Source organism: Ursus americanus, chromosome 9 (assembly GCF_024610735.1).
Source record: "Ursus americanus isolate L20-20 chromosome 9, mUrsAme1.1.p, whole genome shotgun sequence".
Taxonomy (NCBI): Eukaryota; Metazoa; Chordata; class Mammalia; order Carnivora; family Ursidae; genus Ursus; species Ursus americanus.
Genome location: NC_142135.1, coordinates 10,673,943 through 10,699,023, shown reverse-complemented (window position 1 = coordinate 10,699,023; position 25,081 = coordinate 10,673,943). Strand labels below are relative to the sequence as shown.

The 25,081-nt window shown below is 49.0% G+C and overlaps 1 protein-coding gene across 3 annotated transcripts in view; it reads right to left on the bottom strand.

Moving 5' to 3' along the window:
- Nucleotides 1–599: 599 nt before the first annotated feature.
- ADCY8 (adenylate cyclase 8) overlaps nt 600–25,081 on the bottom strand; it is a 223,451-nt gene continuing 198,969 nt past the window's right edge. For all 3 annotated transcript variants that reach the window (XM_045812205.2, XM_087864614.1, XM_087864615.1), the window contains 5 exons: nt 20,875–21,033; nt 13,070–13,216; nt 5,417–5,509; nt 3,939–4,053; nt 600–1,168 (listed from right to left, as the gene is read on the bottom strand). In XM_045812205.2, the coding sequence (XP_045668161.2) occupies nt 681–1,168; nt 3,939–4,053; nt 5,417–5,509; nt 13,070–13,216; nt 20,875–21,033 (1,002 nt within the window). In that variant the 3' untranslated portion in view covers nt 600–680. The remainder of the gene's footprint in view (nt 1,169–3,938; nt 4,054–5,416; nt 5,510–13,069; nt 13,217–20,874; nt 21,034–25,081) is intronic.

Sequence of the window (25,081 nt, the reverse complement as noted above, 5' to 3'; positions counted from 1 at the left end):
TTCACTTCTCCCCAGGCGCTTCTTTCTCATCATTTAAGGAAAATCTTCAATACAAAGGCCTCAAAGAAGCCTTCCTTGTGGGTTCCAGTTCAACAGCCTCTCCGACCCCCAGTTCTTTATCCCCACTGTCCTACCTGATTTTCTTTATTGCCTCTACCCCTATCTGGAAGTAGACCATTCATATATTGGCTTATAGGAATATGATCCATTATTCCCACCCTGAATGCTAGCTCTATGAGGGCAAGACTTTTGCCAGGATTTTTCTGGAGCTTAGGAACACAGAGGCACACTGTAGGTGCTCAGTATATGCTGGAAGGTACGTACAAGGTACGTATGAGGTCATAATGTAAAGAGTTGGCCACTGGGCCCTGCACGCCACAGGAGCTCAATAAATGGCAGGTGTGTCAAACATCTGTTTACACGTCCCTCTTTCACACTCAGCTGTGAGCCTCTCAAGGTCAGGGACCGGGTCTTATTTATCAGTGTTTCTCAAAGAACCTGTACGTAAGAGGTGGTCAGTAACGGTCTGTGATGAAAGAGAAGCTCAACTCCTATCTTCAGTGCTGCGTAGCCAAGACCAACGAAGCCATCCTTGTTCTAAAAAAAATTAAACCTTTTTATTAGTATATTTATTTTATATATAAAAGAAATACAAAAAAAGAAACACAAAGAAAATGCTTTCATGGCAAATCGGACTTGTCGGTGCCTTCGGCTGGGGCTCCGGGCTCTGGCCCGCTGGGTGCCAGCAAAGTCCGCCGGTTGTAATGAGCCTTGATGATCCCCGTGTTGTTGTCCTCGTTAAGCAGCTGCTTCTGCCTTTGCCTGTTGAGGGACTGGACAAGGCCCAGGACGACCGCGGCCAGGGAGTACTGCCCGGGCAGTCTTCTCGGGGGCAGGATGAATGGGTTGGGTTGGACTCTTCCCAGCAGAAAGTATGTTTTGATTTTTCCTTCCTGTTCACTGATGCCCTTCACGTAGATCTCCCCTCGGTAGTCAAAGGCAAAGCCCTGGTCCTTCAGGATGAGATAGGTCTCCTCGGGGACTTGGATCCTGCCGCTGACCCCCGTGCTGTCCATTCGACTTGCCAGGTTCACGGTTTTGCCCCAAATGTCATACTGCGGTTTCTTAGCGCCGATAACGCCAGCTACCACCGAGCCGTGGCTGATGCCTGCAGGTGACCAAAGGAGCGAGAGATGAGAGAAGAGGGACATCACTGATGTGTCTGCAGCCCTGCCCGGGACAGTGACCAGCGAGGAGGTGGTCTCTGCGGATAAACTGCAGGGCCCAGATCCCGCCTCGGTCACGCATTATGTGTGTGACCTGCGTCCGTGCCTTAGCCTACGTGGACCTCACTTTTCCCATCTGAAAATTGGAAGAAGAATCGAGATAATGGAAGTAAGGCCTTGGCGTGGTCCCTGACAACCAGGGAGTGCTCGAGAGGAATTATTATTATTCTCACATGGACACTGACTTATCTTGGCTGCTGGGACAGACAGAGCACTGGCCCAGGAATCAGGACGCTGGGTGTCTTCCAGCCTCTGCTGTTCCAGTGCTCTGAGAGCTCAGGCAGACCTTTTCCTTCTCGGTCTGCGTCCAGGTCCTAAGCATCATTCCCTTGGCCCATGCCAAAGCCTCCCAACCGGCTCCCCCGGCCCCCACCTTGTCCTCCTGCAGACCGTCCTCCACATCGCTGCCGGAGCGGGAGGGATCTTACTGGGGCGCATCTGACTGAGTTCCAACCCACTTCAAACACCCGCCACGGATGACGCCCATGTGCCTTGGAATCACAGCCAAGCGCCTCCCGAATCTGGCTCTTGCCAGCTTTGTCAGCCTCCTTCACCACCACTCTCCCCTTCACCTTTCTTTACACTGTGCCCACCCCGAAGTGCTGGAGTTGCCCTCACCTGCCGGCCATCACGCACCTCTGTGCCTTGTCCCTGCCCGCCTCTCTCCTTGGACTACCATGTCTGCCCAATCCCACGGTTTATTTGGTGAATGCCTTTGGAGACAGTTTCAGTGACTCTTCTTTTATGAAACATAGACTTCTTCTAGGAATAACAGCATTTTACTAAACATGTTGGTGGTCACATATGTCTCCTTCTAGTACACTCAGAATTTCTCATGTATTCTACCAAACTGACTAGACACCTGCCGGGTACCAACACTGTTCCAGGTGTGGGGGAAATGGTGGAAAAGAAGAGAGACATAGTCCCAGCCCTCATGCAGCTTACCTTCTACTGGGGAGAGACAGAAACAAAAAAAGTAATATATCAATGAATCATAAAGCCTATAAAGAAAAACCATTTGGGTTAGAGGGAGAGAGGGGTGGGAGGGGGCATTTTGGAGGAGGTGGTGAAGGAAGAAGGCCTTTCTGAGCAGACATCTGAAGACAGAGACCGGACAAGCCATGCAGACATCTGGGTTAGATCATTCCAGGCGGAGGGGAGAGCAAACCCCTCCCCGCCCCACACAAAATCAGATAGAAGTGACTGAGAAATCGGAGAAGCAGGCCTTGTGGACCGCGTGGGAATCACAGTGACGGAGATCTCTCCATGATTTGCAGAACATTTCATGGGCATTGCCCCATCTGATTCCATGTTACTACCACGAGGCAGGGGTAAATAATACCACGCCCAGCTTACACACGAGGAAACTGGCATTCAGAGGGTTCGAATGGCTTGCCCAGTCACAACGGACCCCAAACACAAACTGAGATGCCCAGCACAGTCGCGAAAATCATCTTCTAACCCTTGAACGATGTTAGCACTCTGAGATTTCACACCAAGGGTCGGCCCTGGCCCCAGCGACATCTGCTTTGTTCAGGGTTGACATTGTGCTTTTTTAGTCCTGGTTCAAGTGTGTGGTCAATGATTTCAGAAAGGACACATAGGGTCGATAGAACATGTGGGAACAAGCCCCAAACATCCCAGCCATAGATCCACAACATAAAATAGGACTTCTTTTTATTTTGGTGAACAAAGGTGTGTGGCATTTGTTAGATCTGACAAGTCAGATATTGGCATTTCTTGACGCTTGGTTCTTAAAAGCTACTCAGGGAGAGCTAAGTCCGTCAGATGGCATGCTGGCCAGAGGACATGTAAAATCCGGACACGGCAGCAAAGGCTGTGTTAGCCTGCAGCCTGGCAGCCAGAACATCACAGGTCTGTCCTGTCGTCCTGGGGTCCCTGCCCGAGTGGCCATTTGGCTGTGTGATCGCAAGCCATCACTCTCCTTGTCTGGGGCTGAGTTGACCCACTATGAAATGAGAACGTGGATGAGAGCAGGGGTGTTCACACTGGCTGGAAGAGGCCTTTGACAATCAGCAGGAGTGCCGAAGGCATTGGCAAGTTACACATTATAAAGGGTCACTATTCACATTGCTATGGTTTTGGTGGCACTGTTGTGTGGCTCAAGGGTGTCTCTAATCTCAAGGAAGGGTCAGCTGTGTAGCCAAGGGAAGAGCCAAAAGGCTTTCTGTCTGTCCCTGCACAACACAGCATCTGACATCTTCAGAAGTCGAAACCGGCTTTTGCTTTAGGCCGTTATGCCGAAGAACCAGGGAGCAGCGTACCGACCAACAGCATCAGATGACATGAGGTCGGAATGAAGTGACAGAGGACTCAGCTCCCTCCCTCTACCGGGCCTCATGTGGGCGGGGTACTGCCCAGGTAAGTTAGCGGAAAGGTAGCCAGGGCATAGTGTTTGTGGTGTATTTCTGCACACAGGCCAGGAACTTTCCCTGGCTTCCGGCACCCTGAGTGAGAAGAAGGCCAGACAGGCCTGAGCTGAGGCTGTCCCTGTCCTTGGCAAGGTCACACTGAGCCTGCCGCATTCCACAGGAGAAACTACCCATGGCCGAGGGCATGGGAGGGTCTGATGGAGCCAGGCCAGCCAGCTCTGTGGGCCCCCCACTCACCACACCCCCAGCAACTACTCACCGATCCGGAGTTCGAAATTGTTGAAGGAATGCTTGTTGATCTCCTGTATGCTCTCGGTCAGGGCGAGGGAGAAGTCGGCCAGGGCGCACAAATGTCCCCACTTGTCTTCGCATTGCTGGAGCGGAGGGGAGAGAAGAATTTATTCACTCTGGCCGACGTGAACTTTTCTGCAGCAGGGACCAGCCCTATGTCCTCACCTACCTGCGCGCCCCTGAGACGGAGACAACCAGGTGTGTGAGCCTCTGTACACTCAAGCGAGTGTAATATGCGTGGCTCATACTCCTTCCCCCACATCTGCACTTGTGTTGTCGGGCTGATGAACCGTGTATTCCTGAGTACGCTTACCGGGGTGTGTGTGTGTGTGTGTGTGTGCGCGAGTGTGCGCGCACGTGCTCCAACCTAGGAAATCTGTGTATTTCCATCACAATGCTCACACCATCTGTTTAAGGGATGTTTCATATAGGCGTTTGCTCATGGAACACCTGGGGGAAGGCAGAGAAAGCCTCTGGGCCTCTCTGAACCTCAGTCTCCTCATCTACAAAATGGGGATTTGCATATATGCCCTGCCTGCCTCCCAGGGCTTGCATGAGATTGTGTATGTGAAAGTGCTCTGTGCCCGTCCGGAGCGGAGTCTGGCGAATCGTTTCAGGGGTGGGCCAGATAGTAAATATTTTAGGCTTTGTCATGGCTACTCAATGCTGCCATTTTAGCTTCAAAGGAAACAAAGTTAAACGATAAATAAATGGGTGTGGCCGTGTTCCAATAAAGTTTTATTGACAAAAACAGATGGTAGGTCAGATCTGGCAGGCAGGCTGCACTTTGCGGGCCCTGCTATCGAGCGCCACGTGTGGGCATCCAATGACTAGTATGGGTGTCTTCCCAGGTAGTTGCTCGTGGAATGTTTCCAGGTTTTTAGTTGGAAAGCAAGCGAAGGAAAGGTGAGAAAAAGAAACGAGGATTCCTTCTTCCCAGTAACTTAGACTCATCTCCATGTAGACTTTGGTGTGGGGAGCATGACACGGTCCCAGGTAAACCATCCACTCACACTGGAAGGTAGATGCTAGTTTCCTACTTGACCCGAGTGCCTGGCCCACAGTCAGCCCTCCAAAGAGTGGGAGCTACTATTATTCTTACAGACTGTAAGAATAAGAACACAGGCTGATATCAGGAGTTTGGTAACACCCACAACTAAGTCATATCAGGGTATTTCAGGGCCCTGATTTTGTTCATCAAGTCAACAGTGAGGTTCGGAATGGAGCCTAGAGGGTTCTCCATCATAAAGAAGCACCGTTTCATCCAGTAGACCTTACTTCCCCCAGGAACAAATGCATATCACACAGCTAGAGTATCCAGGTCATCAGATGCGCTCCCCACCAGTCGTCACGCAGCCTGGTGATGGTGGCCTCCCTGCCTTCAGCGACCTGACAACAGTGAGGCACCTGCCGTAGGGTGTGGCCCAGCGCAAGGTGTTCCCTTACCTGTTTTTCGGGTGACAGGCCTGACACGGCCATGTAGGTGCTGCCAATGGTCTTAATCTTTTCAATGTCTTGAAACCGGTCTTCGCCGAGCAGCTGAAATAGATCCGGGCAATGATGTTAGTCCTGGTGCTTATTCTTCCAGAAGACGGGGGTGCTTTCCTGAAACAGGCCCCAGCTCACAGTGAGGACTGCCCTCTCTGGTTTGGCATCCTCGAGACAGCTGTTTTTCTCTCGGAGAATCATGCCTTTAGGCAGTCAACCTACGTTTACTGAGCACCTGCTAAGTGCCAGGCTCTGCGCTGGGTGCGCCCAGATACTCTTTAAGGAGTAGGTCTGTTTCACTGAATCTTTGAAATCAATGGTTATTTTACTGGTTCAAAAAAGAAATCACAAAGGTTCCCCAATCCACCAACAAATCTTTTTGGCTATACCTTCAACGTGTATGTGGAATCTTAACACGGTCAGCATCCCGGCCTGAGCCACTGTTGGCTTACATCTGGTTGTTGTACCACCATGACCTACCTACCTGCTCCCTCCCTCACCTGCATACTCCCAGCCTGGCGGCCAGAGTGACCCCATTCAGCAGCAAGTCAGATTATGTCCCCGCTCTGTGCAAAACCCTCCTGTGGCTTCCCGTTCTGCTTCCTCCAACACATGTCCATGTCCTAATCCTGGGAACCGGTGGAGATGTTACCAGCAGAAAGGACTTTGCACATGTGATGGAGTTAATGATCCCGAGATGGGGAGATTCCCTAGATTAGCTGGGCATGTTCCACGTAATCACAAGAGTCCTTATAAGTCAAAGGAGGAGGCAGGAAAGTTAGAGAAGGCAATGTGATGGCAGAAGCAGGAGTCAGAGGTGTGACTGCCAGTCCTAAAGACGGGGGAAGGAACCACAAGCCAAGGAATGCAGGTGGCCTTTAAAACTGCAATGACACGAATTCTCGCCTAGAGCCTCTAGGAGGAACACAGCCTCGATGACACCTTGATTTAGCCTGCGAGATCCATTTTGGACCTCTGACCTCCAAACAGTAGCATAATAAATTTCTGTTGTTTCAAGTCACTAAATTGGTGGCGATTTGTTATAGAAGTGACAGTAAACTAATACAGCAACTATCCATTGAGCTGCTGCGATGTCTGATGAGCAAGAGAGGAAGTCCCAGCCACCAGAGGGCTGACAGTCCAGGCAGGGGCGGGGATCACACGTTAAAGAAATAATCACACAAAATGTGCCGTAGTTCAATTTTAGTAAAATGCATGATGGAAACATACAAGGTATAGGAATGAGAATGGAGCATTTCGATAATATCTGGAGGCTTCCCTGAGCAAGTGATTTCTAGCTTCACTTTTATTTTTTTAAATTTTTATTTTTTAAATATTTTTTTATTATGTTAGTCACCATACAGTACACCCCTAGTTTTTGATGTAAAGTTCCATGATTCATTAGTTGCGTATAACACCCAGTGCACCATGCAACACGTGCCCTCCTTACTACCCATCACCGGTCTATCCCATTCCCCCACCCCCCTCCCCTCTGAAGCCCTCAGTTTGTTTCTCATAGTCCATAGTCTCTCATGCTTCACTCCCCCTTCTGATTACCCCCCTTTCTTTATCCCTTTCTTCCCCTACCGATCTTCCTAGTTCTTATGTTCCATAGATGAGAGAAACCATATGATAATTGTCTTTCTCTGCTTGACTTATTTCACTTAGCATTATCTCCTCCAGTGCCGTCCATGTTGCAGCAAATGTTGAGAAATCGTTCGTTTTGAGCTTCACTTTTAAGAGTGAGGAAGGAAGGGTGGGTGCATGGCTTTGTGTGCTAGGAAGCTGGGGGCATGGAAAGGGCTGGGGGGAGTATCTGGACAGAGCGGACAACATGAATGAGGGCTGGAGGTTGGGGAGAATGCACGGTAGGTTCGAAGAAGTAAGAAGAGGACTGTGGTTATTTTTCCCATCTTAAAAAAAGTCCTTATGGACACCACATTTATTTTGCTATAAAAATCCTCTAAGAGTTTTCTCCCCTCACTGCCTCTAACTTCTTCCCTGTTCTTTTCTAAATCCACTATAGACCGGCATCCTGAGTCCCTTCTTTGACAGTGACATTACTCTCGTCCAGACTTGCGATGACCACTCCCATAGCCCGTCCACTGGCCTCACCCTGCTTGGCCTGTCAGCAGGATCTGATCCACCTTTCCCACTTGGTTTCTGCCCACTCATGGCTTTACTTCCATGTCACTGGCAATTCCTTAGTTTCCTTTGCTAGTTCCTTCTTATCTTCCTTAACTCACAGTGCCGGTGGCCCCACAGCTCAGGCTTCAGACCTCTTCTCTCTTCCATCTAAGCTCACTCCTTAGGGTGCCTGGGTTAAGCGTCCAACTCTTGATTTAGGCTCAGGTTGTGATCTCAGGATCGTGGGATCGAACCCTGTGTCCAGCTCCATGCTCAGTGGGGAGACTGCTTGAGATTCTCTCTCTCCCTCTCCCTCTGCTCCTCCCCCCCATTACATAAATAAATAAATCTTTAAAAGAAATAACCTGCTCCCTTGCAATCTCATGATGGCTTATGGCTTTCAACACAATCTCTTCGCTGAAGATTCCCAGATGTATGTGTTTTCCCTTGACCATCAGACTCTTCTGCACAAAATTGCTCAGTGACATCCCTATTACGGGCCTCAGAGACATCTCTAGCCTGCCATTCCCAAAACTACACCCTTGATCCCCTCTATCCACCTGCCATCTTGATTAATGGTGTCTCCACTTTTCCAGTTGTGCTGGATAAAAACATCATAATTCACATCTAACCTTTCAGGAAATCCTTAGCTCACCTTCAGCGATACCCAGATTCTGACTGTGTCTCACTACCCATGCTTCACAGGTCACACATCCACGAAGCCAGCCCTGAGTGGAAGATGTAGGTTCAAGACTCAAACCTCCCTTAGCTCCCAGGGCTAAGTTCTAGCCTCTTATTCCCCTATGTCAGCAGGTATTTAGATATAACTTCTGGTTCTCGAACTCTCGGTCTCCTTGTAAGACTATAATACGCTCAGGGGCTCATGCCACGGGTGGGTCAGACCGAGAAGACGATATGGGTTTTCCACACACATGTTGCTACAGACCTCCTCTCCAAATTAATCTGGAACTAAGAAAACATGAAAAATTCCAGCAGGAGAGAAACCTTCTGGGAAACAAGGAAAACAATGGCAGGTGCTTTCGTGATTTGCTTTGGGGTGTGTGTGTGTGTGTGTGTGTGTGTTCCCCATTCACAGCTGAGGAAGCCTTTGTTTATTATTTTTGTTTCTTGAGCTAAAATGAAGCCACTGTTCTGCCCCAGTGAAGGTTCCACCAACTGCACCCAGGAAAGGAAGTGGCTGGGTCATCCTGCACGTCCTCAGCCTGGGATCATGTCTGACATTTGTCCTCACTCACCACTAAGCAGGTTTGGTCTCTAAGCAGCCCTGCCACTGTTAAAACGTTAGCTCAGGGATTTTGGCATATCTTCGGTTGCCCGTCTCCCTCTCTCTCTCTCTCTCTCTCCTTACAACTGCTTTTCCCCAGCTTCCTGCAGGGACAGGGGTCTCTTCTTTCCTCTCTTCTCTTGGAATGACTTGGCCAAGGGCCAATTTCAGGCCCAAGCAAAGCTGCCTGCTCCTCAGAAGTCAATCCGAAGGCAGCAGGAGGCTTCATTATTCCATCGAATGTCCATGCAGCAAATGGACCCACCATATGGCTAAAAGCATCTGGGGGCATAATGTGGTTTCTAATCAGCCCCTTTATTAATTCACTCGTCCACATGGAGTGCTGAGATGTGGCAGCACCCTTCTGCCTTCAACAAAGAAGGGGCCGTGGGGCAAGGAGCCCGGCATCGGGTTATTGCAAACCCAGTCTTGGAGCATGTGCTCTGTGCTCTGTTCTGCTCTCGTCTGAGCCAAGAAGGAATGTCACATGCTCTCAGGTTCCCCTGGTACTTGTACCAGCAAGAAGAGCAGCATCGTTGCTAAAGTCAGCACCAGGGCATCTGGCTGGAGCTTCGCCAGGGCAGAACACAGAGACTCTCTCTTGACACAAAGGAAGAAGTCATGTCTGGGTGTCCCAAGGACCCACGTGGGGAAAGCTGACAGTGCCTGGGGTTGGCAGGCCAGGGAGTGTTCCTACTGACTGGATGCTCTTGCCTCTTCCTCCTCTGCCCCTTCTCTTCTACTTCCTCCCCTTTCCTCCTCTTCTTTCCTTTTTAAAAAATTTATTTAAAATTTAATTTAATTAACACATAGTGTTCTATTCATTTCAGGCGTAGAGTTTAGTGATTTCACAGTTGCATACAACACCCAGCACTCATTCCATCATGTGCCCGCCTTCATGCCCGTCACCGTTACCCCATCCCCCACCCTATCCCTCCAGCAACTCTCAGTTTGTTTCCTAGAGTTAAGAGTCTCAATGGTTGGTCTCCCTCTCTGATTTCGTCTTGTTTTATTTTTCCTTCCCTTCCCCTGTGTTCATTTGTGTTTTTTTCCTTAAATTACACATATGAATGAAATCATATATCTGTCTTTCTCTAACTTACTTCACTTAGCATAATACTCTTTAGTTCCACCCACATCATTGCAAATGGTAAAATTTCATTCTTTCTGATGGCTGAGTAATATTCCATCGTACATATATGCCACATCTCCTTTATCCATTCATCTGTTGATGGACATCTGGGCTCTTTCCATAGTTTGGCTATTGTGGATATTGTTGCTATAAGCATTGGGGTGCAGGTGCCCTTTGAATCACTGTGTTTGTATCCTTTGGGTAAATACCTAATAGTGCAATTGCTGGGTCGTAGGGTAGCTCTATTTTTAACTTTTTGAGGAATCTCCATATTGTCTTCCAGAGCGGCTCCTCCAGTTTGCATTCCCACTAGCAATGTAAGAGGGTTCCCTTTCTTTGCATCCTCCCTAACATCTTCTTTTCGATTCTCCCTCTCATCTCTGCCCTCCTCTCTTCTCTCACTTCCCTCCAGCTTCTCGTCCTCTCCTCCTCCTCCTGGTCTCAAACCCAGCTCCAGGACCAATCAATCTTCCCCTCTCCCCACCAATCCAACTTCCCTCTGCAAAAACCCCCCTCTACCACTAGGGGCGCTGTCTGAATTTTGTAAGACACCAGGTGTCTACAAATTGGGGCACCGAGATGAAAATTTAATTTATATTTAGTTATTACAATTTAAAAACATGTTCGTGAGTACTTTTAGGGGGTGGGAGGCTATAGAGTTTAAAATAAAACATCCTGATGGCTCATCCTTCAGTCAGGTTTTTAAAAATACAGCTATTTTAATTTCCTTAATTTAAAGATATGTTTTGGATTACCTAGTTTATCTTCACCTTGCTATTTTCCAGCTGGTATTTGTCCTCCATTAATTCATTGATTGACTGACTGATTGATCCCTTTAGCAACTACTTAGTAAGCATCTGTTATGAACATCTCCTATGTTCTAGGCACAAGTCCCTGAGGACTTAACAGGATACATAAGAGTATAATTTCTATTGTTATGAGCATATGGCCTGCCACAAAGAGCTGGAATAAAGTACTATTATCATGGAATCACCCTTCACTCTCCACAATGCAAGGCCCTCTGTATGAGGACACTTAACCGCTGACTTCCTGGGTAAAGGCGACTCAGCCCATCTTGTCCCTCACTAGACTGTGAAGCCCTGGAAACAAGAAGGGACTGTGTCTGAGTCATCTTGATCCCCACCCCCTCCCTAGAACAATGAAAATGGCCATTGTTGTCTTTTTGACTACAAAACTGGAACCATAGCTGCCAGTGAATGGTTAAAAACCAAAACAGTATGGCAGACCTGGGTTCAAACGTTGGCAGTGCTCCTTAGTGGTGGCAAAGCCTGGGCTCTCTTGGTGTCCCTGAGCCTCAGTGCTGCTTACTTATAAAATGAAGGCTGATAATTCCTACCCTGTGGGTTTTGTTGAGAGAGAAGTCACAACGGCATGTTATGTATTGAAATGGTTTTCATCTGTGGCAACACCAGGTAAGCACTTATATTAGTAAGATGGGTCTCTGCCCCAGAACTCCATGGCTAGTGGGGGCGGCAGATCTGTACACTGAAGGGTTTCAGGCTCTATGATGGAAGGTTTCAGAGTACAAGTTTTTCACGGAAATAGGAGTGACCACATTTACCTGGATAGAAGGGGATTAGAAGAGGTGTCGGAAGTAGAGATGCTGCTTGAATGGACTGCTCAGGATTAGGTTTTCTGCTGGCCACGGAGTTGGGGGAGACAGGACAGGGTATGGTGAGGATGGCGTAACTTGGGGACAGAAAGAGCAGAGTGTGGAATAGCCAGGTGGGCATAATGCCTTGTAAGCAGCTAGGTGGTGGGTGGGGGACCAGGTGGCAGTGGGAAGTAGGCCGGAGAGCGTACAGGGACAGCGAGAGCAAAGCCTCAGGTGACCTTACGAGGGAGGAGTTGTCAAAAGGGAGCCACTGATGGGCTTTAGGTGTCAAAGGGTTGTGAAAAGACAGGTGTGGTTTTGGTGACAGGTGAGGTGTAGGAAGGGGCAGCTGGGGAATGCCGCAGTCATCCAGGGGAGAAGCAAGATGGCGAAGGCAAGGAGATGCTGAGGAAGGGGCAGACCAAAGAGCCATCAAGAAGGAACCCACAGGACTCAGTAGCTAAATGGAACGGGGGGATCGAGGGAGAGGACATTGTTGGGTGATGTCGCAAATGCTCTTGGTGCCCCCCATACATCTCCTTTGTGGGGCCATTCTCAAGAATGCCATGGGGTCTGGCTGCTGACAGGGCACTGTTGTACCCTTTGTGGGAGAACTGCCTTGGGCCATTGGAACCCCCTTGCTGGAAATGCCTGGGAAGTGAGGCAACCTCCCCCATCAAGGGGCAGCCTACAGCCAATGGCTGACCAACACAGGTGTACAAAACTTGGCCCCCTCGCCTCAGTGTGAAACAACTCTGTGGTACCACTTAGGCGCCTGAGCTCCCCGGGGATCAGGCTTAGGAGGCTAGACTTCAGCTGAACCCCCATTCCTACATGGCCTCTTCCCTAGCATTTTCTCAATGAATCACTTCCCTTCTCAGGCCTGGGCAAATGGATGGATAATTGCGCCCTACTTCAAGCTAGAAGATGGGGGGGGGGGGGTCACTGCTGCCAAGTCTTATTAATGTAAATACAGTGCAGTAAGAGCATATCCCCCCATGTCGTGTGTTCTTTACACTCACGGAGCCTAAAAGGAGAAAGCACTATCGGGGCATGTGTATACTTGTGTTAGGTCTATGACCAAATGCTAATTCATGGTTTTATCTCTGGCACGTTGAGCAGAGGGAGAAATGCCGCCATCAGTGCCCAGTCTCCACGATGCCAGTGCCTGCGTTGCAGTGGCCTCCAATCAAGTCCTGGTTTTGCCATTTGATGGTTCTTTGCCATTGGGCTAGACTACCCAGCCTCACTGAGGCTTCCGATCTCCATCCCCCAGATGGAAAACAATGGTGTTTATCTCACACGGTACTTAAATTAGCTAATACGTGTTTGTGTCCCTACTGCAGCCTGGGGTTCTGTGAGTGCAAACCGTGGCTATTACCGCAGCGAATGTGATGCTAGGACAACAGGTATGCCCACCGGGGACTGTAGGTTTCCGAGGCTTTGATATACCTCATCGAAGTCAGCGATGATCTCATTCAGCAGGCGCAGGCATTCCACTCCCTGGTTATTCATTTCGGTCTGAGAGTAGAAGTCTGCGAACCCCGGGATGGAGGCAAACATCACCCCGACGGCATCGTAGGATTGAGAATACAGCTCCTGCACAGGGAGACACACAGAGGGAGCCAGAAACAGTCATCAGAGGCGAGGTTCTGCGGTGATGCCCCGCCGTGTGCACTCACGCACAGGTGCCGGCGGAGAGGACCCAGAACGGGGCTCCGACACTGTCCCGTCAACACGGTAGCCACGTGTACTGGGGCCATTGACAATTCATGGTCTCAGCCTCGTCTGGGCCCCGAGTTCTGACTGCCCACCCTTTGTCCTTGGTCAGCTTCCTCCTCTGTTCTCCTAGCAGCGAGTCCAAACCCTCGCCACTGTCCCTAACGTCACCCCCAACTCCACTCCTCTCAGGAGGTGATCTCGTCTCTGACCTCTGTGGCAAAACTGAGGCTCTTGGCAGTGACCCGGCACTGTTTCAATACTCACACTCATGTCTATGTTCGTATTTATTTTCATCCTTTTGCTTCAGCTGCAGACAATGCATCTTCTCTTTTCCATTTTCAACGTTTCTACCGGATGTCTTGACAGCCCCTGTTTCTAACTGCTTCAGTAACTTCCTCCTGCAGTGATCCTTTCCTCTGTTTCTTCTCTCCTCCTCCTCCGCACCCCTCCCCTCTCCAAATGTCCCCTACATGGAATTGTACGACACCCCCTGGAAACTAAGCACCCCTGTGACCATCCACCCATCTCTCTTCCTCTTCCTGCAGACTTCCCAAACCAGCTCCCTCCACTGCCTGTCCCCACCTTGGCAGCGTTCATTCCCTTGTCAGGCCGCGATGAAGTGACTCTGGAACAGGTCAGACTGCCGGCCAAAGTGGAAAAAATCACCACCCAGGTTTCGGTTCATGTCTTCCGGGACACCCGTGCAGGTCGGTGGGGTCATCACGCCCAGACCACAAGTCTCTTGACCTTCCTTGTTTCAGTGATGCCGCTTTTGCGTCCTTACGCCTGGCTCCTTCAGAGATGCTTTTTTGGGGCTTACGTTCCATCTGACGTGGTGGTGATGGCTGTGGTTCTGTCTTTGACTGACATCCAGGTCCAAAGTTCATGCACTTACCCGGGCCATCTCGTTTACTCTCCACCTTTCACCGGCATTCAGGTGGGAGAGCCTCTGAACTCCGGTCTTCAAGTCGGCTCCCGTTCTCGGGCTCCCAGCTGCTGCGCCCCACGCTGGGTTGTTCTCACACTCAAGCTGCAAATGCCACACCCAAATGCACCTCCTCTCCACCTTAACCAGTCCCCTCGTGCTCTCAGTATTGCCGAGTCATAAGGTTAGAGATGCTCGGAGACGCCTTGACGTCTGCCTTCTTCCCCATCACATCCGGATTCAATAAATTGCCAAATTCTGCTGGCTTCTTGTCTCAAGTATTTTTTTTCTGCCCCTCCTGCCATTGCTATTATCAGGGCTACCCACTGTCCTCCCCACACTGGGTTCCCTGACTTGCCTTGTCCCATCCCGAGGCAAGTTCCCCATGGTGGCCACAGTGACCTATTAAAGACAGAATATAGACCATGCCACTCCCATTCTTCACACCTGCCAGTGGCCCACGACCGCCCTCAGGATAAAGCTCAAACACAGCAGCATGACATATATTCATATATGCATGCGCTCGCCTCCACCTTTCTCTTCTGCCTCATTGCCTGCGATTCCCTGCATCGGACCTCGTGTTCCAGAAACAGCGAAGCACTGTACTCCTGTGTGCGCGTGGTAGCAGGTGCCGCAGGGGTCCTGACTGACCGCTTCTCTCCCTGAAGTCCCCCCGTGGACCCTTGCCTTGCTTTGCATGGAGCTTCCCTCTGACCACTAGAGGGCACTCTGCCCCTGTGAGCAGAGGGCTCACCGCTCCAGGAAATTAATGTCCCTGGGGAGCTGCTCTCAACCAGGGACTGATGGCAATTGGCTTATAGTCCTCAGCTCCTTCACCCCTTGGGCCAGGTAGCTGTGAGGTATGCTTTCAAGATGTCCCCGGATTCCCAGTGGGATTGAGCTCCAGTCCCCCGCGGAGGTAACTAGTCTGATAATGCCTCATTTAGCCCTTCCCTCCCTTCCCACTCTCCTGCCTGCCCGGGCTTCCTGGAACCACGTCCAAGCGAATTACTTTCACCCAAGTCCTTGTCTCAAGATCGGCTTCTGGAAGAGCCAAACAAAGACACACGCACACTTCTCACACTTGAATGCTTTGATTCCTACTGTCCCCTGATGGGACATGTTCTTCCTTCTTGAAGTGAACCTCCCTGACCAGGCTAACGCTTGTTTTCTGCCTTCACTAGACACGTCGATACCGTGTCTTCTGTGAACCTTCCCAGACCACAGCTAGGGTCAGGAGGCAGAGTGACGTGCTGTGGCAGCACCCCGGCCGCTTGCATCTTCACTTGCTGTCTGTCTCTTCCTTTAGCGTGAATTCCACGAGGCAAAGACCCCATGCCATTCATCTTAGTGCATTCTAATCATCCAGTTCGTATTTTTTGGATGCCTGCACTATCACGCAAGCTGTCCATAGCGTCTGGTACAAGGTAAATGCTCTAAACTGTTGGAAGTCATGCCTCCCTGGTCTTTGCAGGCAACATCAAAGCTTACCAAGCACATTCATAGGAATTCAAAGATTTAATCCTTGCAATGATCCTGTGAAGTAGGCTCTGATTCTTATTGCCACTTTACAGATAAGGAAAATGAGAAAGAGAGAGAGAGAAGAGTTAAGCCTTTGTTCTGGATCATACCACTTGCAGTGGAAAAGCCAGGGTTGGAGGACCTTCGGGGCCCTCCCCACTCTGCACACTTGGGCTTGACTCATTTGGCTTTCATGCCCTCTGTCCTGCACACTTGGGCTTGACTCATTTGGCTTTCATGCCCTCTGTCCGAGAAAGATGGTGTCCCTGATTCAAGATCAGTCTTAAGCTTCAAGCCTGATGAATCTGAATGAACGCCTTCACTGGTCCTCGTCCAAAAGAGCTCAGGCTGGTGGTGGCTGGCTGCACTGGGCTGGGTTGGGCAGGGTGTGGGGAGGGCAGATGGTGGCCGAGAGCAGAGCAATGGCACATGGCTTTCTAAGGGGAGGCCATTCACCTTGGCCTTGAGCAATGGAGTGATACCCCAGAAGGAGCTGGACTCAGCCCCAGAAGGGGCTGTTTTCTCCTGAGGGTCCTCTCCTTGACTTGGAGATGCCCTCTTCTCCCTGTGTCCGCACATGGTCTCCCCTCTGCGTGTGTATATGTCCTAATCTCCTCTTAGAAGGACACAGTCAGAGTAGATTAGGGCCCTGCCCTGATGACCTCATTGGAACTTAATCACCTCTTTAAAAAACCTATCTCTAAATACAGTTGCATCCAGAGGACTGGGGGTCAGGATTTCAACATAGGAATTGTGGGAGACAGAATTCAGCCCATAACACCCGTTATTTCTCTTTTCTGTTTAAAACAGAGGCAAAAGAGAAAACCCTACCAGAGCCCTCTGAAACCCAGTCCGTAATGACCCAGTGGGCCAGCTGGCCTCCCGCTTCTGCCTGATGATATATAAATGCCACTGTGATAAAAGGCGGGTCCCCAGGGGTTTCTCATCAATTATTTATCCGCTTGAGTGTTCTCACAAATTCTAGCTCCTCCCAGCCTCCTAGTTTTACTTCACAGCCTCTGCCAACAATCGGAATGTTCCGACTGCTTATATAATACAAATAATGCTAATACTGTCAGCTGCAACAATGGGGCGCTTCCTGTGTGACAAGCACAACACAGAAGGCTGCACACACACCATTGTGTTGAATGCTCGCAACCCCAGGACCTAGATACAGTTATGACCTTGGTTTACTTATGGGGAAGCTGAGGCATGGAGCCATTAAGTAATTTACAAAGACCCGTGGTTATTAAGATACAGAGCTGGAATCCACGCCTGCCCAGGCAGCCCGACTCCAGAGTCCATGCTGCTGCTGCTACCATTGCTAACAGGCAAACGCCAGGACCACAACCGCCACCCCAAAAATAACAATAATCAGGATAACGCCTGGAAATAAATGTCACCGGGACTGGAAACTGGATCTGGTTAAGTCTTTCTGGAAGGATGGCTGATTTGACAGGCGATGTTGGGGTTCCCAGTGCCTAAACTTCAAGACCTATGACCCGAGTTCAGATCTTGACTCTGCTGCATCCCATTGGAGGGTAGAGGGGTGGGACTGGGGTGGGAGGAGGCTCAGTCCTCTCGGTCAGATGCTAACTGGTGAAGAAGGTGGCTGTAAGGAACCACACCCAGGGCACTGGGCTTTCTATACCAAACCCACCTTACACCGGGCTGCGTGGGGCACTTCGTGTGTTCTCACCCGATTTAATTCCCACATTGACTCAGCAAGGTCTATATTATTTCCTACGAATCAGATGAGGATATGTACTCAGAGAGGTGGTGTAAGCCGCCCTAGGTCACACAGCTAGTTAATAACAGAGATGGAATTTGTGCTGTGCACAAAGGAGTTGAGAGATTTGGGGGGGCATGGAAGAGCGCCAGCCACCTGCCTACACCTTTAAAGACAGCCCCATTGTTCAACTCTCCCCAGTCGACTGCTTGGAGTATGCCATCTGTTTCTTGCTATTTTGGGTTCAAAGAACATAAGAGCGCTGCACACTGGGGAGGGATTGATGAATATAGAAAAGCTATGATTGTTCGATCGCCCTCTGGTCTGGGCTTCATAGAGGATTTTGAGCATATATGCACTCTCTGCTCCACCCAGATATCAGAATGAAGACTCAACAGGCTCTTGGTCCCGGGCACCTAGGCCTGCCTGATTCCAGGTCCTGTGTTTCTTATACGGAGTTAAGCCACCTCTCTGCAGGGGAGAAACAAGGTCTGAGGCTGGTTGACTTTATGAGTATCCTCAGCTTTCTGTGCGAACATCACCGCCTTGGAGAGACCCTCCAAGGTCAACCCCACCCCCTTCACCTACTCTGTTCTCTACGCAGCTTCTTCTGTCCGCGGAGGACTGATCACTACTGGGCACGATCCTGTATATTTATTCATGTTCATGTCTATCTGTCCACGAAAATGCATGCTCCAGATCGTCAAGGACTTTTCTTTGTTCACTGTTTAACCCCCAGGATCTAGAACAACACCTGGTACATGGGTTCCCTTAATACTTGCTGAGTGAATGAGTGAATGAGTGAATGAGTCGGGGGGGGGGGGCGCTGGGATTGCAAAGGAACCAAAAAGATAATGATGGCTCACCTGTACCAAAAACAATAGCAACAACCCAGAGTGCTCCTAAAATGGGCCAAGCACCATTTAGGTGCTTTATGCATAATTACTCATGGAAACACTGTAGCAGTTGGAGCAAGTTGCAAAGGATTGTTACTTCGTAGGTGAGGAAAGTGAGGTACAGAGGGCTTCATTGCTTGCTCAGTTCCAGAGGTAGTGAGGAGACGAGCCAGGATTGAATCTCGGGTGTCAGGCTTTTGAGAGCACCCCCCAGCCTTTCCACACCGAACCCACCTGGCCACCAGGCTGCTCCAGGCACTTCACGTGTTCTTACTCAATTGAGTTCTCACACCAAAGTCAGCAAGATTGGAATCATTTCCTCATGAGTCTGATGAAAAAGTGGGTTCAGAGAGGTTGGGTAAGCTGGCCTAGGTCACACAGCTGGCAAGTGGCAGAGATGGAATTTGTGCTGCAGGCACTTTGCAGCACCTGGGACACCTGCCCTCCTTATGTCCTTTCTGCAGGTCTTAAAAAAGCTACAACGAGCAAATGCGTTTCCCGGGACTCAGCAAAAGCCTGCTTGACACTGATGACCCAGCTCAGGGGGCCTCATCTGTGAGAAAGTTCCTGCCCTGGGGTGGTGAATACTAATCTAAGTCAAAAGTCCAGCGGAATAGCAGAAGCTTCCATAAGCTTTGTGGGGTGACACAGCTGGAACCACCTGGACAGGATGTCCCAGGGGGCAAGGCTCTGTGCATCGGCCTGTGTTTAGACGGTGTGAGTCATGGCTTGTCACTGTTGCCCCTTCTCTCCTGCTCATGCCCTAACAGCATCATGGGACAAAACACAAGATCAGCTTTGAAGTGGCACAGACCTGGGTGTGAATTCAAGTTCACGGCTCACTCACTAGCTTTGTGTCCTTACTTCTCTGTGCCTCAGTTTCTTCTATGAAATGGGGATACTCATTCTTATCCCCTTTCCCCTTGCATGCATGAGCAGTGCTGTGGCCTCGTGGAGGCTGGGCCCCAAACTTATCACGTCCAGACCCCAATCAGACTTTCAGAGGTTTGTATTGTAGTTCAGATTTGTAGCAAGAAGAGAAGCTAAGAAAGCCTCTCACAATAACAAGACAGGATATTGGGAGTTCCCACAGGTCACAGCATTCCTGCCTCGGCCTGTCACCCCTTCTCATGTTACTCGGTCTGTCACACACACGCTAGTCTTGCCAACCCCCCAGAGGCATGGGAGGGACAGTGCAGCACAGAGGAAGAAATCCGCGGGACGGGAACTGACTCACAGCTTGGCTTCCATACAGGGAGGCATGTCAGGGCCCTCTCTGAGCTCCCGAGTCCTCGTCAGTAACGTGGGGCAACGACCTCTCCTCTTAAGACTGTAACTAGAACGAAAAATCATTTACATCCATTGCCTGTCCGTACCTGGCACATAGCAGGTGTTCAGGAAATGGTTATTTACCCTGTGAACATTCTCTAGGCCATGTCAAAACTTTGTGCTTCAGCCTGCTCAAGTGTGAACTATTTCAATATTTAAAACCTCAAAGAAGCAGGACGAGACATTGGATTGAACATGTCTTCGATGATTCAGGCCGAACCTGCCATTTATTTTGCTCAGTGGGGGTTTGGCCTGGACCATAGCTGATGACCTCAGCATCTCTGGGTGGTTTCCTTCCTTTCAGGATAAAGCCAGTAAATTCTTGCTCTTCTCCCCTGGTCCCAGATACCTCATTGTTTTGGTGTATTAACTGAAAAGCAGATTTCTTTTCATTTCTCTTCTGGTTTTCCCTCTGAGGGCTCCCGTGTTTTGCCTGCTCCTTCCAGTGGTCACGGCGGAAGCACAGCAGGAGTCTCTCTGCTTTCTTGGCTTCGTCAAGAAGCTCTTGCAACAAAGACCCTGACCTTAGGGAGCTTTGAGAAAAGCAGGCCTGAAGCTGATTCCAGAGAACTCCATCTGTCGAGGAGGGTGGGGGGTGCTTGGACGAGCCTCCAGGAGACCTCCAGGGCCCGGGTGCGTGAGAATTACTCAAGAAGCAACTGACTCATCCCCTTTACATCTCTTCCACTGATCTTGCTGTGGCGGCTGGGGTGGGAAACGGACCCCAGGGGGGTCTCTCCTAGTTCTACCCTCAGGCAAGGGTCACAAACCCAAAAGTCTTCAGTGGATCAGCAGGTAACATCAATGGTAACCTCTTACCCACATAGCAAGACACTGGAGAGCCCACTCCATGTATCCACATAAATACACCACAGACGCATATAAAACTCAGATTTCTCGCGAGGGCGCTCCCATGAAGCCCATCTCACAGATGACGTACCTGAGGCTGGGGAGGCCCTCCGTAGACTGGGCGGTGCTAGGCAGTCTGGGTAGCCTGGCACTCTGGGGTAGCGCGGTCTCCATTCTCGGTGCTCACGCGAGGGCAGCGGGATTCCCCCAGAGCTCAGGACCAGTGTGTCCCACCGCACCCCGCCCACCACTACCCTTCCTCCCGGCCAGACAAGCCTGGGCTCACCTCGTTGTCTCGGTCTTTCTCCAGGAAGTGGCGGGCCACGTGGCTGGGTAGAATGTTCCGGAGCATGTTCTCGTTGTGTTCCCTCAGCTCCTTCATCTCGTTGATCTCCTCTTTGGCCTGTACTCGCCAAAGGAAGTCAAGGCGGGCTGTATACTCCAGCTGCCATGTGTGAGAGAGAGAGAGAAGGAAGGGGTGATATCCCGGGGTACGGGCTCAGGCAGACAGGGTGGGAGGGGGAGAAGGCCTCTCTGGAACCCTTCACCATCAAAATAGAGTCCGAGCTGACCATCGGATGTTCAAGAGATGGGAGGGTGATTAGACTCCATGGGACTGTGTACCTTCCCTTCCTCCCATTAAGGCACCTATGATTTTGTGATTGTGTGACTGTCTGGGGATGACTGTGTCGTCTGCTAGACTGTAGGTGCTGTGAGGTCAGGAGTCCCTTCACCTGCTCAACGACATCCTTCCATGGAGCCCCATGCCCGGCACAAGGGAGACGCTCCACCAATATTTGTTGACTCCACAAGTAAGTTCCCATAATAAAGCTGTCAAACACTTAGATGGTGTTTGTTACGTCTCAGCTATTATTCTAAGAAATATATATCCATTCACTCCTTTCATCACACAACAACCCTGATAGGGAGGCATCATTATCAATCCTTATTTTGCAGATGAGAAAGTCCAAGCAAACAGGGTGAGTGACTTGACCAAAGTCACACACTTGTGAGTGGGGAAGCCAGGACTGGACCTAACTCCAGAGTTCAACTCCAGAGCCTGAGCTCTTCAGCACCAGGCAAGAGAAAGAACCAAATGGAAGGACTGTGGATTTTAAGTTGTGACACAGATGTGACTCAGAGTCCTGGTCCCACATTCAAACGCTGTAACCTGGACTCGTGACTTCATCACAGATTCCTCATTTCTACAATTGGGATGAACACCAATGAGCACACGGGACTGGAAGAAGAATTATTTATGGAGTTACAGAGAAGGAACGTGGCACACAGTAGGTACTCAATGCACATTTTTGGTTCCCCTTTGTCTTAGTTTCCCTGCACTATAGAGTAGACAGCTTCCTTTTTAAAGAATTCCCTAAACCATATTTACCACTGCTTTGGGAATGCCATTATTTCCAAGTCTTTTTTTTTTTTTTAAGATTTTATTCATTTATTTGTCAGAGAAAGAGAGCACAAGCTGGGGGAACAGCAGCAGAGGGAGAGAGAAAAGCAGGCTCCCCGCTGAGCAAAGAGCCCGATTCGGGACTCGATCTCAGGACCTTGGGATCATGACCTGAGCTTAAGGCAGAAGCTTCACTGACTGAGCCACCCAGGCATCCCTATTTCTGAGTCTTTAACTGTCAAAATGGACAATATACTGCATGGCCGAACACATGGTTAGATGCCCTGAATTCAAGGGCTTAGAACATTCAGCTAGTTTCTTTCCTTTGTCTTATGTGAAAGTCTTAGTGGAAACACAGAGGCACGAGATTACTCCTTCAGCAGGATTTGTAATAACAAAAGCTGGAAACCCAGGTGCTCATTTTGTTGGTCCAATAAACTATTGTTTACGGCTATAAAAAGAAAAAAGGGAGAAGTGTTTCTCTATACTTAGACAGACTAGTCTCCAAGGTGGAAAGAAGCGTGTAGAGTATGCCACCTTTGATCTAAAAAAGGAGCGTTGACGTCATGGATGCAACGAGAGGGTATTATGCTAAGGGTAATAAGTCAGTCAGAGAAAGACAAATTCCCTATGGTTTCACTCTTATGTGGAATTCAAGAAACAAAACAGATGAACGTATAGGAAGGGAAGAAAAATGAAATAAGATGAAATCAGGGAGGGAGACAAACCATAAGAAACTCTTAACTCTAGGACAAAAACAGGGTTGCTGGAGGGAAGGTGGGTGGGGGAATGGGGTAACCAGGTGATGGACATTATGGAGGACATGGGATGGAATGAGCACCGGGTGTTGTATGCAACTGATGAATCTCTAAATTCTACCCCTCAGAAATCAGTTGCATTTCTTTTTTTTTTTTTGAAGATTTTATTTATTTATTTGACAGAGATAGAGACAGCCAGCGAGAGAGGGAACACAAGCAGGAGGAGTGGGAGAGGAAGAAGCAGGCTCATAGCAGAGGAGCCTGATGTGGGGCTCGATCCCATAACGCTGGGATCACGCCCTGAGCCGAAGGCAGACGCTTAACCGCTGTGCCACCCAGGCGCCCCTCAGTTGCATTTCTATACATGAAGAAAGAGAAATTCCATTCCATTTACAATAGTACCAAAAATCATATGTTATCTCGGAATTAACTTAACCAGAGACGTAAAGGATCTATATCCTAGAAACTACAAATCACTCTTGAAAGACATTGAAAAAGACAAAAAAGATGGAAAAATATTCCATGCTCATGGATCAAAAGAATTAACATATTAAAATGTCCATGCTACCCAGAGCAATCTACACTTTCAATGCTATCCCGATCAAAATACCAATGACATTTTTCAAAGAACTGGAACAAACAGCCCTTAAATTTGTGTGGAATCAGAAAAGGGCCCGAATCGCCAAGAAATTGTTGAAAAGGAAAAACAAAGCTGGGGGCATCACAATGCCGGATTTTGAGCTGTACTACAAAGCTGTGATCACAAAGACAGCATGGTACTGGCACAAAAACAGACACATAGACCAATGGAACAGAATAGAGAACCCAGAAATGGACCCTCGGCTCTTTGGGCAACTAATCTTTGATAAAGCAGGAAAAAACATCCGGTGGGAAAAAGACAGTCTCTTCAATAAATGGTGCTGGGAAAATTGAACAGCTACATGCAAAAGAATGAAACTTGACCACTCTCTTCCACCATACACAAAGATAAACTCCAAATGGATGAAGACCTCGATGTGAGACAGGAATCCATCAAAATTCTAGAGGAGAACATAGGCAGCAACCTCTACGACATCGGCCACAGCAACTTTTTTCATGACACATCTCCAAAGGCAAGAGAAACAAAAGAAAAAATGAACTTGTTGGACTTCATCAAGATAAAAAGCTTCTGCACAGCCAACGAAACAGTCAAAAAAACTAAGAGGCAGCCCACGGAATGGGAGAATATATTTGCAAATGACACTATGGATAAAAGACTGGTATCCAAGATCTACAAAGAACTTCTCAAACTCAATACACGAGAAACAAATAAACAAATCAAAAAATGGGCAGAAGATATGAACAGACACTTTTCCAATGAAGACATACAAATGGCTAACAGACACATGAAAAAATGTTCAAAATCATTAGCCATCAGGGAAATTAAAATCAAAACCACACTGAGATACCACCTTACGCCAGTTAGAATGGCAAAAATTGACAAGGCCAGAAACAACAATTGTTGGAGAGGATGTGGAGAAAGGGGATCCCTCCGACATTGCTGGTGGGAATGCAAGTTGGTACAGCCACTCTGGAAAACAGTGTGGAGGTCCCTTAAAAGGTTATAAATTGAGCTACCCTATGATCCAGCAATTGCACTACTGGGTATTTACCCCAAAGATACAGACCTAGTGAAGAGAAGGGCCATATGCACCCCAATGTTCATAGCAGCATTGTCCACAATAGCTAAATCTTGGAAGGAGCCGAGATGCCCTGCAACAGATGACTGGATTAAGAAGTTGTGGTCCATATATACAATGGAATATTACTCAGCTATCAGAAGGAACGAGTTCTCAACATTTGCTGCAACAGGGACGGCACTGGAGGAGATAATGCTAAGTGAAATAAGTCAAGCAGAAAAAGACAATTATCATATGGTTTCACTCATCTATGGAACATAAGAAGTAGGAAGATCGGTAGGAGAAGAAAGGGATAAAGAAAGGGGGGCTAATCAGAGAGGGGAATGAAACATGAGAGACTATGGACTCTGAGAAACAAACTGAGGGCCTCAGAGGGGAGGGGGTGGGGGAATGGGATAGGCTGGTGATGGGTAGTAAGGAGGGCACATATTGCATGGTGCACTGGGTGTTATATGCAACTAATGAATCATCGAACTTTACATCAGAAACCAGGGATGTACTGTATGGTGACTAACATAATATAATAAAAAATGTTATTATAAAAAAAAAACTCTGTAAAAACAGACAAACAAAGGAATTTACGCATATAACCAAACCGAGAGGAGATATTCCAAATATCTTTAAGGCAATAATTTGATGATACATTTGTAGAGG